The sequence below is a fragment of the Hoplias malabaricus genome, chromosome 15 (genome assembly GCF_029633855.1).
Source record: "Hoplias malabaricus isolate fHopMal1 chromosome 15, fHopMal1.hap1, whole genome shotgun sequence".
Lineage (NCBI taxonomy): Eukaryota > Metazoa > Chordata > Actinopteri > Characiformes > Erythrinidae > Hoplias > Hoplias malabaricus.
Genome location: NC_089814.1, coordinates 7,272,833 through 7,291,091, shown reverse-complemented (window position 1 = coordinate 7,291,091; position 18,259 = coordinate 7,272,833). Strand labels below are relative to the sequence as shown.

At 40.6% G+C, this 18,259-nt stretch overlaps 1 protein-coding gene across 2 annotated transcripts; it reads right to left on the bottom strand.

The window, feature by feature from the left end:
* Window positions 1-6,393: 6,393 nt before the first annotated feature.
* Window positions 6,394-14,792, bottom strand: gfi1b (growth factor independent 1B transcription repressor). Of its 2 annotated transcripts, none has more exons than XM_066646222.1 (7): window positions 14,698-14,792; window positions 14,019-14,121; window positions 12,088-12,282; window positions 11,682-11,911; window positions 10,953-11,090; window positions 9,642-9,807; window positions 6,394-8,279 (listed from the first exon to the last, which is right to left on the bottom strand). In XM_066646222.1, exons 2-7 carry the CDS (start codon window positions 14,113-14,115, stop codon window positions 8,101-8,103), a joined length of 1,005 nt encoding a protein of 334 aa, XP_066502319.1. In that variant the 5' UTR covers window positions 14,116-14,121; window positions 14,698-14,792; the 3' UTR covers window positions 6,394-8,100. The 2 variants fall into 2 exon arrangements, with proteins under 2 accessions (XP_066502319.1, XP_066502320.1); XM_066646223.1 differs by lacking the exon at window positions 14,698-14,792 and adding an exon at window positions 14,286-14,330.
* Between the last annotated feature and the right edge of the window lie 3,467 nt (window positions 14,793-18,259).

Here is an 18,259-nt window from a genome sequence, read left to right as displayed (position 1 = left end):
TGAAGAACAATTGGTAGCATTCTTTTCAGTCATTTCTGGATATTGGAAAATATCATGTATAAACTGTATAAAGCTGAATCTCATTGCTGTTTCTCGTCCAGTTTGGATGAATAAATATTTATATGAGTGGATTTAAATAATGATTGGCAGGGACCTGGAGGTTGATTCCCGCTCCAGGTGACTGTCTGTGAGGAGTGTGGTGTGTTCTCCCTGTGTCTGCGTGGGTTTCCTCCGGGTGACTGTCTGTGAGGGGTGTGGTGTGTTCTCCCTGTGTCTGTGTGGGTTTCCTCCAGGTGACTGTCTGTGAGGGGTGTGGTGTGTTCTCCCTGTGTCTGTGTGGGTTTCCTCCAGGTGACTGTCTGTGAGGGGTGTGGTGTGTTCTCCCTGTGTCTGTGTGGGTTTCCTCCAGGTGACTGTCTGTGAGGAGTGTGGTGTGTTCTCCCTGTGTCTGCGTGGGTTTCCTCCTGGTGACTGTCTGTGAGGGGTGTGGTGTGTTCTCCCTGTGTCTGCGTGGGTTTCCTCCGGGTGACTGTCTGTGAGGGGTGTGGTGTGTTCTCCCTGTGTCTGCGTGGGTTTCCTCCGGGTGACTGTCTGTGAGGAGTGTGGTGTGTTCTCCCTGTGTCTGCGTGGGTTTCCTCCGGGTGACTGTCTGTGAGGGGTGTGGTGTGTTCTCCCTGTGTCTGTGTGGGTTTCCTCCAGGTGACTGTCTGTGAGGGGTGTGGTGTGTTCTCCCTGTGTCTGTGTGGGTTTCCTCCAGGTGACTGTCTGTGAGGAGTGTGGTGTGTTCTCCCTGTGTCTGCGTGGGTTTCCTCCTGGTGACTGTCTGTGAGGGGTGTGGTGTGTTCTCCCTGTGTCTGCGTGGGTTTCCTCCGGGTGACTGTCTGTGAGGGGTGTGGTGTGTTCTCCCTGTGTCTGCGTGGGTTTCCTCCGGGTGACTGTCTGTGAGGGGTGTGGTGTGTTCTCCCTGTGTCTGCGTGGGTTTCCTCCGGGTGACTGTCTGTGAGGGGTGTGGTGTGTTCTCCCAGTGTCTGCGTGGGTTTCCTCCGGGTGACTGTCTGTGAGGAGTGTGGTGTGTTCTCCCTGTGTCTGCGTGGGTTTCCTCCGGGTGACTGTCTATGAGGAGTGTGGTGTGTTCTCCCAGTGTCTGCGTGGGTTTCCTCCAGGTGACTGTCTGTGAGGAGTGTAGTGTGTTCTCCCTGTGTCTGCGTGGGTTTCCCCCAGGTGACTGTCTATGAGGAGTGTGGTGTGTTCTCCCTGTGTCTGCGTGGGTTTCCTCCGGGTGACTGTCTGCGAGGAGTGCGGTGTGTTCTCTGTGTGTCTGCGTGGGTTTCCTCCCACAGTCCAAAAACACACGTTGGTAGGTGGATTGGCGACTCAAAAGTGTGTGCCTTGTGCCCAGTGATTCCGGGTAGACTCCGGACCTACTGCGACCCTGAATTGGAGAAGCGGTTACAGATAATGAATGAATGAATGAATGTTATCTCAGCAGCAGAATAATCTCTGTATTTGCCCTGCAGGGTGATTAGAGTCCAGGCTTTAGAATACTTTATGTGTGTAAAGCTTCTCTTCATCTCTCTGCTCATAAAATTCTTTAGAGAGGCTTTGTGTGAGACCTGCTCTGGTAAAAAAAAGAACTCTGAAGTCAATGAGACATAAAGTGGTGGCACTTATCAACCGGCCTCTTAGTTGCTGTACATGTGACTGTGTGAACAGGCAAAAAAGCAAGATATGAAAATGATTTTACTGCTCTCTGGCCACTGATGCAAAGGCATTTATTAAATTAAAAATAACAAGGTCATTTGTGATGAAAATAATATCATCGCAGTGGGAACAAAACCTCTCCTTTTTGTGGTTTTAATTCTTTTTTCAGGTTGATGACCTTACATCTGATGACAAAAATATGTGGACACTTCCTCATCCAAAATTTCTTCAGAAATAAAGGTCTTATCAGAAAAGTGCAGCCATGGAGGAACTCCCAGTTAACACCAGAAATGCTCCAATTTTGAATCAGAAATTGCTGCTTGATTCTATTGTGACTCTCTTAGTTGTACTGGTGAATGGGAGAGCGAGCTTGACTGTATCTACCTAAATATCAAACGTCATCCTGAGTTTTCCTTGGAACATCAAGAATTTATCATGTTTAATTATTTTGTTTCAAGGCAAAAATTAACACAGAACTGAGAGAAGCGCTGCAGTACACGTTCAAAAACATCCTGCCTGATCATTCTCTCAAACAAGCCCCCACCAAAAATGACATAGTTACGTATTACGTCTGTATTTCACAGGATTCATTGAGCTTTCTCTAAAATGCCTGGAAAGCCCCGAGGTTCCCCTTTGTCAAAATCTTAATTCATGATGTTCTGCCTACTCCATCACTTATTCATTTCTTTCAAAGCAGTTACTATAAAGGGTTAAAGTGATCAGTGTATTCACTCCAGGCTCAGAGACAGTTCAGTGACAGTTTTTTGAAGGTGAGTATTTTCATCTTTGATAGTCCTTGTTGTGATAAGGACGCTACCTTGCTCCACTGCCTCCAACTAAATACATCTATTCAACAGGACCCAAGCCAGACTAGTTTGCATATGGCTCATTTGCAAAACAAATCTCTCTCTCTCTCTGTCTCCCTCTCCCTCTCTCTCCCCCCACCTTTCCCCAACATGTCTTTGTAAATGTGCATTCTTGCTGAGTGTTATATTGGTTTGTAGAACCTGTTATAATCATAGTACACTGACATAAGGAGTTTGAACAAGGACACGGTCTCTAGGTGATATGCTTTTATCTTTCTGCATAGCTGCTTTCTGGGAGACTTTAACAGTTCATGGGATCTCAAGCTTCTCTCCTATCGCAGGTCATGACAGCTCCATTCCTCCAGATCCTCTTGAGTTTACACAAGACAGAAAAATGTGGTTGAGCTTCTAAACTGTATCTTTTACGCACACACACACACACACACACACACATACACACACACATATATATATATATATATATATATATATATATATATATATATATATATATATATATATATAAAAATTTAATTCATTCATTCATTGTCTGTAACTCTTATCCAGTTCAGGGTTGCGGTGAACACAGGGCAACACACACAGTCACACATTCACTCACACACTCACGGACACTTTGGAGTCGCCAATCCACCTACCAACATGTGTTTTTGGACTGTGGGAGGAAACCAGAGCACCTGGAGGAAACCCACGCGGACACAGGGAGAACACACCACACTCCTCACAGACAGTCACCCCGAGGAAACCCACGCAGACACAGGGAGAACACACCACACTCCTCACAGACAGTCACCCGGAGCGGGAAATGAACCCACAACCTCCAGGTCCCTGGAGCTGTGTGACTGCAACACCACCTTTTGCACCCTAAAAAATTTCAGGGGTAATATTTTTTATTTATTTCAGGGGTGCTAACATGGCTGAAATAGTTTTTATTATTTTTCCAGGAAATGATTGAAGTTACACATGTTTAGTTCTTTTATGTGTATAGGAACGACACAAAAAAACAGAGGAAAAAAATCCAAAATTTATATAATTTCACGCAAATCTCCAAAAATGTGCCGGACAAAATTATTGCCACCTTTGCAAAATTAGGTAAATAACTTTGTTTGTTTGTTTAAACTCATGTGATGCTCGTTTAAACTCATCTGTGGCACAATAAAAATCACTCCTGAAACCAGACAAAAAGGAGAGAAGTTGACTTCATTAATGTCAAATAACTCAAATGATGATATATTTCTTTAAAGATATAGAGTAGTTTTAGAAGGGTCCAGGATGATGACCTCATCTGTGGAAGGGTCTTGAAATGAGTAACACAGCTCTATAACATTGAGAACGAAGTTATAATAAAGCGACAAACCTGACAAAAAAAGTAGCAACTCACAATCTGAATCTTTATAAAGATTTACTGGGGTGATTTGATGAAACAATGCCCCCTCACACACACGCCACACAGAAGAGGAAGTGCAGGCCGGGTTGTTAGGCCCTTGTTTTCCCCTCCTTGCCCCCAGGCCAGGTTTGACACCGCCCCATTACCTGCATCCTGTTGGGTGAGGTCCTGCCCATCACCCTCCTGGGCCTGTGATTGGCTGAGTGTGCAGGATTGTGATTTGATGTGTGTGCTCACACCCGGATGCAGCCCTAACTGTCTGCGTGTGGACCCTGGTGCCAGGGTGATGTTTAATAAACACACATTTGCATGGGCACCACAGATTTTGTTTACCAACTCCAGCAGAGCACATACAGGGCTTCCACCAGCGTTCGGACACTGATTTCTCCGATCTTCAGATTCCACAGGTGTGCTGAATTGTGAGGCAGTTTCAGAGCTTAAGATGGAGCTAAGAGTATTTAGTAGAGGTCCAGTGCTCCACAGCACAATGCTAAGGGGCGTTATACTCTGCTAGCCCAGACTTGGCATTGGGCATGGTGAACTTTAGCTGGTGCTCCAGAGCTTCCAGGTTTGTGGCCAGTAACTCTCTACAAACTGAGTTTGTAAATGAGTGATTAGAGTCACAAGAACTAAGGGTTGCCATGTCTTCAGCACAACAATAAACATTTTATTTTCCCTCTACCCCCAGCTACACATCTCCTCTGAGTTTGAATGTGGAATGTTGATGTTGGTAAAATAGTGGTCAGTTTTGTTCCCCTCCCAACAACATCTCAAGCATTAGACAATGTGATCATACCTAGTTTTTATAACCGTTTACAAACAGAATAGCTTTGAGGTGCTGCGTCTGTGGGACTTTAAACTCTTCAGACGTCTGGTTCCCATCACAACCACTGCTAACGGTTCTGACTGGGTACTTCCGGTCAAACGGTTCTCGTCATGTTTGTATGTTGAATGATGTGTGTTATGATGGTGGATTTCAGAAAGATGACGGGTAAATCCACACAGGATTCTTTAGAAGAAGCTTTATTTTCCTAAAAACAAACAAACAAAAAACATATTTGGGTGTGAACATTTTTTTAAAATTAATTTATTTGTTCTTATATAATTTTCTTTATGTGCTTTGTCTTGCCTTACACACCTTCCGTACATCTATGTTATTCAGAATGAAGGGAACAGCCTACCCAGTAAACAAGGAACGTCCCTGGACGTTCAAAATAGGTCTAAAAGAAGTCTGTCCGTCAAGGACATATTTTAAACGTCTATGGACGTCCAAAATCCATCTTAATAAGTTAGTTAAGTGGTGACCAACCGATAACGTCAGTGGACGTCCAAAACGCGTTTTATACAAGTAATTTATTTCGGGACCAATTAATAACGTCAATGGACGTCCAAAATACCTCTAATAGTCGTCTTTTCAATGTCTGTGTTTGGACGTCTTTTCAACCTTAAGAGAACGTTGATTAGACGGCAGTCATTACGTTATTTCAACGTTGAATCAACGGCTAAATGTTTACTGGGTTATTGTTACTCCCCAATAATTCATTCATTCATTCACCTACGTGATAAAAGTACATATATTGTGTATATCCATCAACATATAACAATAAATATGTCCCTAATCACTGAGACAAATACAAATTAATCGAACACCTATTTGTTTAATTGTGCTGTTGTTAAAAATAACAGTCTACACAAAGACGAGGAAATGAAGTGTTCTAAAAAAAAAAGGGTGCATGGTGCTGCTATGGGGCTTTCCTAACTGTCTCCTTTGTTTGAGAGCGCTGCTGTGTGCTCGGTGGTGTCATTAGGAATTTGCTTGGCAAAGTAGTTGAGTGCAGATTGATGGGAGAGATGGGAGTGCCTGCAAATCTCTCCCCTCTCTGCTGTTTGTAACAGTAGGCTTTAAAGCCCTCATGGCCCTCACAGAACACTTTTCCCAAAGAGACTGCACTTTTGTTTGTACTGACAACACCTAAGTATCTAGCGTATGTAAATCTCACTTCTTCCTAAGTCACTCTACTGGCCAGGTTTGTTGTTTTACAAGAAGGGAACCTGGTGCAACTCACAGTGAAGCTGCTTCTTCCATCGATCCATCACGCCAGTGCCTTGAAGTTTACAAACCCGCTTGACAGGAGATTTGCATGCAGAGTTCCAGGTACACATTTGACTGAGGCTTCTATCGCACAGAGATTTGGCCCATGCCTGGGGCGAAAAAAGTGCACAAGCGACCGCAAAGCCAACGGGAACTCAGCATCCGGATCCTCCATAGGGCGGACACGCGAAAAACAAACACAACCAGGCTCTCTTTCCAGGCCTAGGCTCAGGTTTCATGTCAGGCCCAGGTTGGATAGAGCTCAAGCATTTACATATGTTACTCATACTCTCTGTCCTTCACCCTTCGTTTAGATTAGCAATCTGAAACCCTTTACCTGTCCCACAGAATATTAACACTTTCACAAGACAACATTTATTTATAGCTTAGATTTTTTTTGCATAGTTTTAGAACGAAAAAATCGTCCATAAATAGTAAATGTCACAACTGAAGTTACAATACAAACTTAAATAACATTCATATAAAAGAGTGTACAGCTGGGTGACGTTGATATTGAAGGATACAGCAAGGTGTTGAACAGCTTCAAGGCGTAAAATCTACACTCAGTCTTTTAAAATATGTACTTTTTTCAAGAAGAAATTCTCCCACAGATGTTCACTACTGACTTCAAAAGCATTGAATATTATTTAAAGCAACAGCGAGTAAGATTTGGTGTTTTTACTCCTGGGTTTATGCAGCACTGTCTTCAAATCAAGGGGGTTGGGAGCAGTTTCTGCAGAGCTGAGACCGGAGTAGCAAAGACGGAGGCTCTATTCTCCCTACAACAGGTCAGTGAACTATCACAATGATTCATTCATTCATTGTCTGTACACGCTTATTCAGTTCAGGGTCACGGTGGGTCCAGAGCCTACCTGGAATCATTGGGCGCAAGGCGGGAATACACCCTGGAGGGGGCGCCAGTCCTTCACAGGGCAACACACACTCACACCTACGGACACTTTTTGAGTCGCCGATCCACCTACCAACGTGTGTTTTTGGACCGTGGAAGGAAACCGGAGCACCCGGAGGAAACCCATGCAGACACAGGGAGAACACACCACACTCCTCACAGACAGTCAACCGGAGGAAACCCACGCAGACACAGGGAGAACACACCACACTCCTCACAGACAGTCACCCGGAGGAAACCCACGCAGACACAGGGAGAACACACCACACTCCTCACAGACAGTCAACCGGAGGAAACCCACGCAGACACAGGGAGAACACACCACACTTCTCACAGACAGTCACCCGGAGGAAACCCACGCAGGCACAGAGAGAACACACCACACTCCTCACAGACAGTCACCCGGAGGAAACCCACGCAGACACAGGGAGAACACACCACACTCCTCACAGACAGTCACCCGGAGGAAACCCACGCAGACACAGGGAGAACACACCACACTCCTCACAGACAGTCACCCGGAGCGGGAATCGAACCCACATCCTCCAGGCCCCTGGAGCTGTGTGACTGTGACACCTACCTGCTGCACCACCGTGCCGCCCTCACAATGATTCTGTAGTTTTTATTTAAACTTACTACAAGCAGTTGCTTTAAAACATTTAGAAATATTTACTGCCTACTTCTTGAGGCTACGGTTGAGGAAAATTCTCTGTAGATCAGTCCTGAACTTTCCAGTTTGCTCTGGTCTTTGGAAAGAGGTTTATGCACTTCACCTGTCACCCACCTGTATGTTTATATGTATAAGCTTTAAAAATACACTTTAAAATAATGCAGACCATTTTACAGAGGTGTAACACACTGCATTAATCTTTTCTTCCTTGTAGTTGGTTCGAGAATGGAAGCAGAGTTCTCGAAATGTGCAGTAATTTAACAACAATTCAATAATTTATGAAACATTTTTCTACATTCCTTAGGTATTTCCACCTGTGGAAAGATGTGATAAATGGCTCATGTTCGTCCGATAACACCAACATCCATCTGTGCGTTGGCCTTCTGAACAGCAGACATCGAGACACTGTCAGATACATTAGTTTATAGAAGGCTCTCTACTTTGCATACTTCAGGACATGCTGTCGTGGGTGCTTTTATGATTGAACAGGTCAGGTGTTTTCTCTCCTGCTGGCCGTCACTTGAGGCTGTGCTGGCTCTCGTGGTGTCTGCGGAGGTCTACTTTCCTCTGGAAGCCCTTGGAGCAGATCTCGCAGCCGAAGGGCTTGAAGCCCGTGTGTTTGCGGCTGTGAGTGATGAGGTTGGAGCTCTGGCTGAACGCTTTTCCACACACCTGGCATTTGTGCGGTTTCTCACCTGTAGCCATTGAAAAATAAAATAAAACACCATTAATTATCTTCCATAGAAAGAAAGAGATGAACAAAATTAAACTAACAAAATCATTTTAAAACTAGAACTTAGCATTAGGAGATGGCACTGTGTTTGCCACAGTCTAAAGGAAGCATTATCTGGGTTCGCATTGTTGTCCGAGCCCACAGCAGACTGGTTATTAACAAGATTGAGGACAGAATTGGGTTTAAAAAAGCACTATGAACTTAAATAACTCCCTGCATTCCAATACAAAGAAAGAATGAATGAACACAGTTTGTTTGGTTCTCAAAGGCTTTTAAACTGGAATTAAACTTTGTTCTTTGACTATTTAAATGTGGATATTTATGTAAATTATTAATACTGGGTGTAAACTTGAATAATCATGACGTTTTGTCTTATACTTTCAACTGTCTATGTATTTAAGAGTAAAAATAGTGTATCATAACCCTAAATGAAACCCAATAATAAGCAAAAACGCCTTAAAACACATTATTTCCTTTTAGTCTGTGAACTTCATATTTCCAAGTTGGAATTATAAGCATGAGAGCTGTACTAGTAGATGAATTGTTTTACCATAGGGATGTTAGAAAGCTCCTAGTTCCATTGTAATCATGAAAGCAGAAGAAGCTAATCATCTAAACAGGTACAAAAGAGATTGTAAAATCTTTGCTTAGAATCAGCACGAAAGATTTGCATGCTTCCCAGATTTGTAGAGTTTCATTGGAAGCGTGTTGGTCTGATGTGACAGAGCCGTGGAGGAAGCTTTCACACAGTCCTCAGCAAAACAGGAAAATCAGATATGTAAATCAGCCCCACATTTGTTTAATTTTCTTTTCCTGATTTATCTGCAGGTATATTGCTCTTGGAAGCAGTGCCCGGCAACAACAAAGCAGTTCTGCTCTCAAAGTTTCAGAGCTGTCCAGGATTGATGCATGTGGCACCACACGTTTGCTCACTCCTTAAAGAACCATCTTAGCGCTCAAAAGTGGCTTTGTTGATTGTTTTGGCGTCTCACTTTTAATGATAACGCTCCTCAAATTTCTCATGAGAAATAGCATCAGACAAGAGACAACTCTGGTCCCAATGACAATTAGAAAATTATGTACAGCATCAAAGCTCAGCAGGTTCTGAGCACTGATGAGAAATAATTGAGTCCTCTCTTTATGTGAGCTGCGGAAAAACATGAGTCCAGTGTGAGACGTTACTGAGACCACCGCTAAAATTCAAAGGAGACTCAAGAGGGGGCTCTTTTCCTCAGGAGAAATATCAAAGCAGCAGACTCCATTTGAACTCTACAGAAATATTACGGAGAAACTACAGAGATCTCTTTTCTTGGTGTCTCTCTACCTGTGTGGATGTAGGTGTGTTTCTTCATGTCGGATTTCTGGTGGAATCTCTTGCCGCAGAACTGACAGGGATAGGGACGAGTGTCGGAGTGGATCAGTAAGTGTGTGGACAGGGTGGATGAGCGCTTGAACGTCTTCCCACACATCTTACACTCAAAACTTCTCTCCTTTACACACAAAACACAAAATCACATGTTGATATCCGTAGCTTAATAATAACATGCTTTTCAAATGCTATTTCAAAACTTTAACATTACAGTTGCTCACAGTAAAATTAATTTGTCACTTTAATCTAAATGAATGACTACCAGTTTGTGGCTTCAAACTAATAATTAAGTAAACAAATTTAACAAAATCAATATTTCAAACACTTCAAACCAATGTATGTATTCCTTTTATGTTTACAGTTTAAATTCAAACAGATTGTTCTAGTTGATTACTCATATGTAAGTTGAAACTGCTTGCTTGCCAGTTAGCAAGCTAAAGGATACACCACTAAAAGAAAACCAGAAAAACAAGCATAGATGAATACAAAATTAAACCAGAAGTAGTCTCTTAAAATTGCAGTAAAGACAAAATGGTGTGGAAGGCTGTAATTCATTTCGACATGTTTAAAGGGCTTGTTATCACATCTAGCTGTAAATGCAAAAACCTAGCCGCCCGTTCAGCCTTCATTTTAGTATTCCCTCATGCAACAGGCTTCAACACGTTCCCTCAGGTGACTCCCAGACGCCATCTTAAGGGCTGTTACATTGCACTGTTAGCTCAGGTGAAGTTCACTTGATAAGCTCTTGGAAGGGCAAGGGTGAATAGTGAAGGTGTCAACTACAGTGGCAGAATTAGCGTAGCGATTGACATAATTCATCTTTAATCCCAATATACTGACAGAAGGTCTATTACAAGATGATTATACGCCCAGCTAAAGGCTACAATGCTAGCAATGAAAAGAAACTGGTCGAACTGACCAAAGGTTGAATATATTGCTTAAGAAGTTTGTATGGCTAAATACAAATAGAACTAACCTAGACAAAGGGACGTTTGTTTCAAATTAAAATATAATCATCCTAGGATGATTAAAAAATGAACCATGACTCTGAAACTGATCAAGCGGCAAAGAAGAGACCAGATGAGTTAGCCTCAGATTTTTAATGTTTTTCTTTTGCCCTAGATCTTACATCTGCTATGTTAGCAACAGTAAGCTAATATGCTAGCTTAGTAATTTTGTAACGTACGTATTTAAAACATTTTAAACATAATATACACAGTGGTAATTACTTAGTGAACAGAATATCTCCAGTTTTGGAGTCGTTACCTGAGAGTGGACGTTCATGTGCTGCTCTAAGCTGACGGCATGGCCGAAGGTTTTTCTGCAAATGTTACAACCGAAGGGCCTTGTGCCACTGTGCGAGCGTCTCACATGGACCTCCAGGCCATGTGGAGTGGAGAACACCTGGAAGAGTCCAGGAGAACAGGTATTAATGCACAGAGTCACCCATATACACTTTATATGTTTTTTTTTTTTTTACATAAAGTATAATTGCCACTTGGATTCCCTCAATTATTTTTATTTAATTTGTGTGATAAAGTATGTTCTTTATACATTTGGACTGGGATTATTATTTTTTTAAAGAGAAAGCAAGTCTGAATGTTTAAATGTTTGTTTATTGTTGTTAAAATCAGTTGTTTTACTCTTAAGAAAATATCAGTTATGTTGTCCTCTCATCATGCAAATGTTTTTCCAAGCAGAACTTGGAAAGGTCCTCCCCTTTTTCACCACCCATTGCTCTCTAGCAGCTCAACAGAAAGTCACAACATTTTACACACAGGGCCAACAGCATCCTTGTTAATCTGATAACAGTTACAGGGAAATTTTATTTGATTATATCAACGGTAAACATCCAAGTTGATTTCTATGAAGCACGGGTTCCACCACATTCCTTTTTATTGTTTAATGTTGTTCTATTGGGATTTTACACAAAGCATAGCTGAACACCTCTGTCAGTAATTAGTGGTCCAACTACCACACAAATGTTATACTCACCTTGTCACATGTGATGCAGTGGTAGGTGTTGGAGGTTGGGGAGTAGTGTGTGCTGCAGTCCAGTGGTTGTGTGGGTTCTGGGCTTTGTTTCAGGTGGGATCCATAAAGGCTATTAGCATGTTGTAGCAGAGAGGAGTGGAAGCCTATGTGTCTGAAATCATAAGGGGAGGGTAGAGGCTCCCACCCATAAGCCGGCTTATAGTAGGGTGGAAATTCTGCCATCTGAGGCTCTGGGGGAGGAAAAGAGAAGACACCTTTGTGTTTGTTGACACGTTTGACTGTTTGACAAAGGTGTGTTCAGTGCTGCATCTAGCATTGTTTTTTTTTTCTTACTAACACGACTGAAAATTTGCAATGCTCAGATGAGATAGGAGATAAGTGTGGTGTTACTGCTGAGTTCACTTACCAGGCATGAAGAAAGGACGAGTGGCTGTAACTGACGGCTCAGGGTGAGACAAGATTGGACTCTCTGGTTCTTCTTCACCTTTAATATAAGTGTAACGGTCTGTGTGGGAGGGTTCGGTGAGAGGGCCTAACTGTAAACTCCCAGGAGAGTCTGGTTCCTTTGCCTCTGATGGGACTGGAGCAGAAGCTGGACACACTTCATATAATAATAATTCCTTACTATTTACATGGTGCATTTCACAACAACACAGAATACAAGTGACCAGAATATTACTTCACATATCATTTCTGTTCTTAAGAACATGCATTTCTAAAATGTCGTGTAAAGACATTTGTAGGCTTGGGTTGTAAACTAAAGCAAAGTGTCGGGTTTCATTGTTTGACTTAAAAATAGAAAGAGAGATTTTCAGACATGGAGGGATGAGAACTCTAGGATTAAAGCGATTTTTAAAACTGCTTCAAAGTGCTTATTGTTGGTTTACTATGAAAGATAAGGATGATCAGCTCTAACGCAGATATCAGTAAACTGGGGTTGCTCTCAATCCCTCATTCATTATGTACTAATTTCCAAAAGATTTCTGAGAAACGTACTTAATGATAGTAAACAGGAAAAAACTGAGAGGCCTGATTCATTCTTAAACAGATTAGATTTACTGGGAAAACTGGAGTCATCCTGGGAAATCTGCAGTGTCTTACACAAATCAATTTCCCTCTCGGCTTTGACAGAAGCGGTGAGGTAATGGCTAATTGACTGGCAAATAACCCTGCCTTGAAATAGGTGTAATATGTAGCATGTAGCTGTATTTAAAAAATATTTTTGGCATCATTTGAAACAGTTTGCTGATACTTTGTTTTACTTTGCCCTTTATATTGTGGATAAAAAAACAATCCAGATTAACACTATGAATGCTTATATTCCTTTGCCAGTAAAGACTCTTTTGGAGATAAAAATGGTTTGTTCTGACAGCAACAATAGACACAGACCTATATACTCTTAAGATTGAATAGAACAAAAGTGTGCCAACGTGTCCCTTGTTTTATTCATCACAAAATTTAAAAACGGGTGTACTCTTGGATTCTCCAAAACGAATCCCCTGTTTACTACTTAAGGAACCAGATGAAAGTATGACACATAAAGGAGATATAAGTAACAGGCCACATAAGAAGGCACTAGATTACAACCGCAGTCTCAGTGGGCTGATAACAGACAGTTTATTTGGAGCTTCACAGTTTTAAAGCAGTATCTTCCACCCGTGTTCCGTCAGAGCCGTCACTACATGCATCATAAATCATCCGCCTGTTAGCCAATCAGTACACGAGTTAGGTTTCCAACAGCCAATTACAGCACAGCAAGGCGGGGTTTGTCGGAATACGGTTGAGTAAAAGTAAGAAAAAAAAACCGCCCAAATCGCAAGAAAGTTAAAATTAAAGGCGAATTCCAATTTTTTGATTGATTTTTTAAAAACTTTGTGCCAGTTACAAAGATTAGGATTTATGTTACAAATATTAAGCTAGGTTACGACCTTTATTGTACAAGTATTAAGCTATTTATATAGCCAACAATACATGAAATTCACAGGTCAAGTTGCACAGCAAAATAAATCGTATTTATCAAATAAAGGCTCCTACCATCACCATTCCGTTATATAAAACTAAGGATAGTAAATATATAAATAAGGTTAGTTGGAAGAATAAAATGGAGATGTTTTTCCTCTCACAAAGACGCATAAATAAATAAATACATTTCACATTTAATTAATTGTGAAAAAATATTAAACTAAGAGAGTGTAGGTAAAACAGAAGTGCGATACAAAAGTACACTTTAAGGAGCACATTTCAGCAGTGATAAATAATAATAAAAAATAACGTGAAACACTTTGGCAGAAACGAGTGTATTATAATATAAATATTTCTGGAATAAAAGTCACTTACGTGTAATGTGTCCTGCCTCGTTTTGGTCATTTTCTATAAACCGTGGCCCACTGTGAGAGCTGCCCTTTTTGCTCTTGACCAGAAACGAGCGAGGCATGATGAACTGGGAAAGAAACGTTAGCTGCATTAGGAATTCTTACTGTTATTTTTTTATTATTATTATGATTACTCTTTTTTATTGTTACTATGAGCAGATGTATTTATAGTCCGTGTGAAACGAAAATGTTGCCTTAAACGTAAAATTGAAAACTTTAATTTGAAAATAACCTTTTAAAACAATCTCAAAATAACACAAATACCACTGTTAATCATGATTTACACCAATGCTTTACTCCACTCAGTAGTTTATTTACGGTTCGGATTGTTTTTCTGGGTTTGGGAACGGTTGTGTTAGTATTGACTGTGGAATGACCGTTTGTGTGTTCAGTCTAAAATGCCCGATACGGGAACGAGGACTTTTAATTAGCATTTATTTATTTAATTTTTTTTATTAAAGGTAAATACGGTACTTTGACTGACACAATGCAAAAGCAGGATTTTAGTTTAAACGCTACGTCTCTGAAACACTTCTTTTAAGCAATAAAACTATATTTAAATATTTATGTTAATTATTTCCATACCGAGAAACCTGCTGAACTGTACCTATAAATCTGACAGTAGCTGTATGAGCTCTTCTTACCTTTAATTTCGCTGTAGCTGTGTCCTGTAAATCCTGCCAGAGTTCAGTAACTAAAGCCCTGCATCTCTGTGCCGCTGCTCCTCTCCAGTTCCTTCCTGATTTCAATCAGATAAACTACTGCTTTTTTCTTTGCTGGAATCTGACTCTGCTTGCAGCCAATCAGCTCCTTCACTGCAGGTGCACATTTGCCTAAAACTGCTCGGAGTTAACGATGCTGGGACACCTTCTTTTAGTTCATTCATATCTATATTTATTGATATTTTAAAATAAATTTCTGTAGCTAAGCACTAGCAAAAATGTTTTTACAACTACAAAAACAAATAAAATTAAAAAAAACATAAAAAGCTACTTAAATAAATTACTCTTCTGTTTTATGTTTATTTATTTATTGTGGTTTCTTTTAAATAAACGTGTTGAAGATGTATAAATATATATATATATATATATATCCCTCTAGGTTTTATGCATGGATACATTAAATATGATTAAATAATTACATCATTATAACACAAAACAATTGTTGTTTATGTTAATACCATAAAATATATCATTTTTTCAGTCAAGTTTGTATCTCTGAGAAATGTAAATAAATAAAAATAAGATAAACAGAAGGCTGCTGAGTTATGTTCTGTGTAGAGGATGTGTTCATTTACTTTTCACTTGAAAAATCAACATGTCAATCTTTTTCACACAGCTTGTGTGTAATTAAAGAGTTGAATGTATGTAAACATTGTTAACGTTTCCAAATGTATTGTAAACTCCATCAGCGCAGTCAGTATATGTAAAATAAGCTGTCCATTTTGATATATACAGCCGTTTAGCCCCTCCCATTCACACTGAAGCGCCTACAAAAATGAAGGGTACGGGCTCTTTAATATTTAGAGCAAGATTGGAGTCTGAACTGTAAAACCTTGATTTGATCTGTTTAAGTTATTAAACTGAGTCACTGTCAGTGTCTCCAGACTAAACACACACTCACACACACTGAACGCACCTCTTAAACACACACACCAAACCTGAACAGCAGCTTACATTATGTTTACCCGAGGCTACAGTTATAATGGGTTTTAATAAAGAAAAGCCCTTTAATTCTAACAAACAAACAAATAAATAATTACCTCTTGCTTTTAGAAACCTGAACAAATCACACAAGTATTATTTAAAATACATAACAAATAAATACATATATTTAACAAAATATATTGCAGTGAACACACACACACACACACACACACACACACACACACACACTCTCACTAGTGATTGGGGGCAGTGACATATACACATCTGAAGTGGTGTGCAGCCACCTTGGGAGATAGCCCAGTAAACAAGGAACGTCCCTGGACGTTCAAAATAGGTCTAAAAGTAGTCTCTCCGTCAAGGACATATTTTAAACGTCAATGGACGTCCAAAATCCATCTTAATAAGTTAGTTAAGTGGTGACCAATCGATAACGTCAGTGGACGTCCAAAATACGTCTAATAGTCGTCTTTCAATGTCTGTGTTTGGACGTCTTTTCAACTTTCATTTTCAACCTTAGGAGAACGTTGATTAGACGGCAGTCATTACGTTATTTCAACGTTGAATCAACGGCTAATTGTTTACTGGGAGGTGCCTTGCTCAAGGGCACTTTGGCCGTGGATGTTGAAGGAGGATAAGGTGCTTTTCCTGCACGTTGTGGGACTCGAACCAATGACCCTTCCGTCTCAAAATCACTTCTCCCACATTTACGTCCCAGCCGCCAAATAAACCGTAGTTTTCAATAAACAAATCTACAGTTATTCCTGAAAACCAACACAAGTTTCAAATACTGAAGGAGAAATACAAATAAATCAGTAATTCTAGATTAATAAATCAATATTTATACTGTAAATAATTCAAAAATAATAAACAAAATCTTGCGAGGCGAAATACGGATAAATTGTTAAATAAATTAAACCTATTCGTAAACCGATGAGCCCTGCGACCAGTGATTCCTGGGAGGGACCGACCGTGACCCAGAAATGGATGAAGGCTACAGACAACGTTGGGGTGATTTAACAGCGTTCTGTCGCCCCCTTGTGGAGGACACAGATTCACACCGGCCATCTTACTGGGTACAACATAATGTTACATACACTTCTACACTCATTGCCCATCTTATCATTTCCATTCACCACTGCTGTGTCTGATCCATTCATACCAGCACAACACACAAACACACCACCACCACGTGTGTCTCACTGAAAAAGAGTTCTTGTGTAATAGGAGTGGAGCTGAGAGCGGGTTCAGTGAGTGCAGAAGCAAGGATACTACACGAAATAGTTTGTGGACAAGTGCATATCCAAAGTTTAATTACTAAATGAATACAATTACTCATTTTATTAGTTTTTCCTTCTTTATTACAGTAACAATCTCTACACTTCCGAAGGAGTCTTCATACTAAATGCTGAAACATTGCTGTGAGGATTTGATTGCACTTCAATTCATCCCAGAGAAGCAGTTCCACTGCTGAGGGGGCTTTATACACAGGGAACATTGTGAGATTTGGCAAAGGGAAGAAAGTTTATGAATACCCCAAATGACAACCCTTACTTAAAAGTTATAGATCTACAATTGTTCCTTATTAAAGGACATGGTTCTATATAGGACCTTGAACACCTGGTGTTTTAAGTGCCGTAGAGAACCTTTTTGTAAAAGGTGCAGTACTGAACCATCTCCATCAACCTGAAGAACCCTTTCATGGTGCAAATAACCCTTTAATCATGAAATATCTTCTTCGAGCATTTCCTTTACCAACGAACCCTTGCAGAACCATCATTTTAAGACCCTTTAAAGGCATATAGGTGCTTTTATATTCAGTGACAGATGCAAAAATATCAGTTCCACATAGACACAGAAGAGGGCGCCAAAGCAAAGCTTTTTAAATGCACTGCCATACTGAGGGTTTATCGACTCCTGTTTACATTATTACTGATTTATTTCCTAATTTTCTGCATTAACAGCTTCTAATCCTCTGGGAAAGATAAGCAACAGATGTTGGAACATATTATGTGCAGATTTATTTTTTCTTTCAGCCGTGAGAGCATTAGTTCTTGGATTAGTTCTGGATCACAAGCACCTCTCTGATCCAACTGATCCTAGAGATACTGGGTGAGTATCAATCCTCTAGGGAAACTATTTCCATTCCTCCACAGCTAAATGCAGGTGTGTTTATACCCCTAAAGCCAACTCCTGCGTGGTGAGCTAAGCTCATGTACAGCTGTGGAGATTTCTATGGAGGTTAAACAAGCTCTGTGTGTACAGTTGAATATCTGGGTCTGCGAGGGATTAGCTCCATGAAACCACCAGTGGTTTCAGACTAGTAACTGTCACATTCCCTGCTTGAAAACTTTTTTATTTTTTAAGATATTTGCATGAGTGAAGTGTCATATGAAAGCTGGACAGATAATTAGAAATCTGCCTCAAGTAAACCATGTGTAATCCTTTTTAAAAAAAAAATATTGTATGAAGTAACCGCGACCCTGAAATGGAGAAGCGGAAAAGAAAATGATGATGATGATGATGATGATGTATGAAGTAT

Excerpts from the sequence above, each read along its gene's own strand:
- gfi1b (XM_066646222.1), bottom strand. The coding sequence starts at position 14,115 with ATGCCTCGCTCGTTTCTGGTCAAGAGCAAAAAGGGCAGCTCTCACAGT. Across the intron at positions 11,091-11,681 it reads ACTGCATCACATGTGACAAG|GTGTTCTCCACTCCACATGG; the intron begins GTGAGTATAACA and ends GGACTCTTCCAG. Across the intron at positions 8,280-9,641 it reads ACACACCTACATCCACACAG|GTGAGAAACCGCACAAATGC; the intron begins GTAGAGAGACAC and ends CAATGGCTACAG.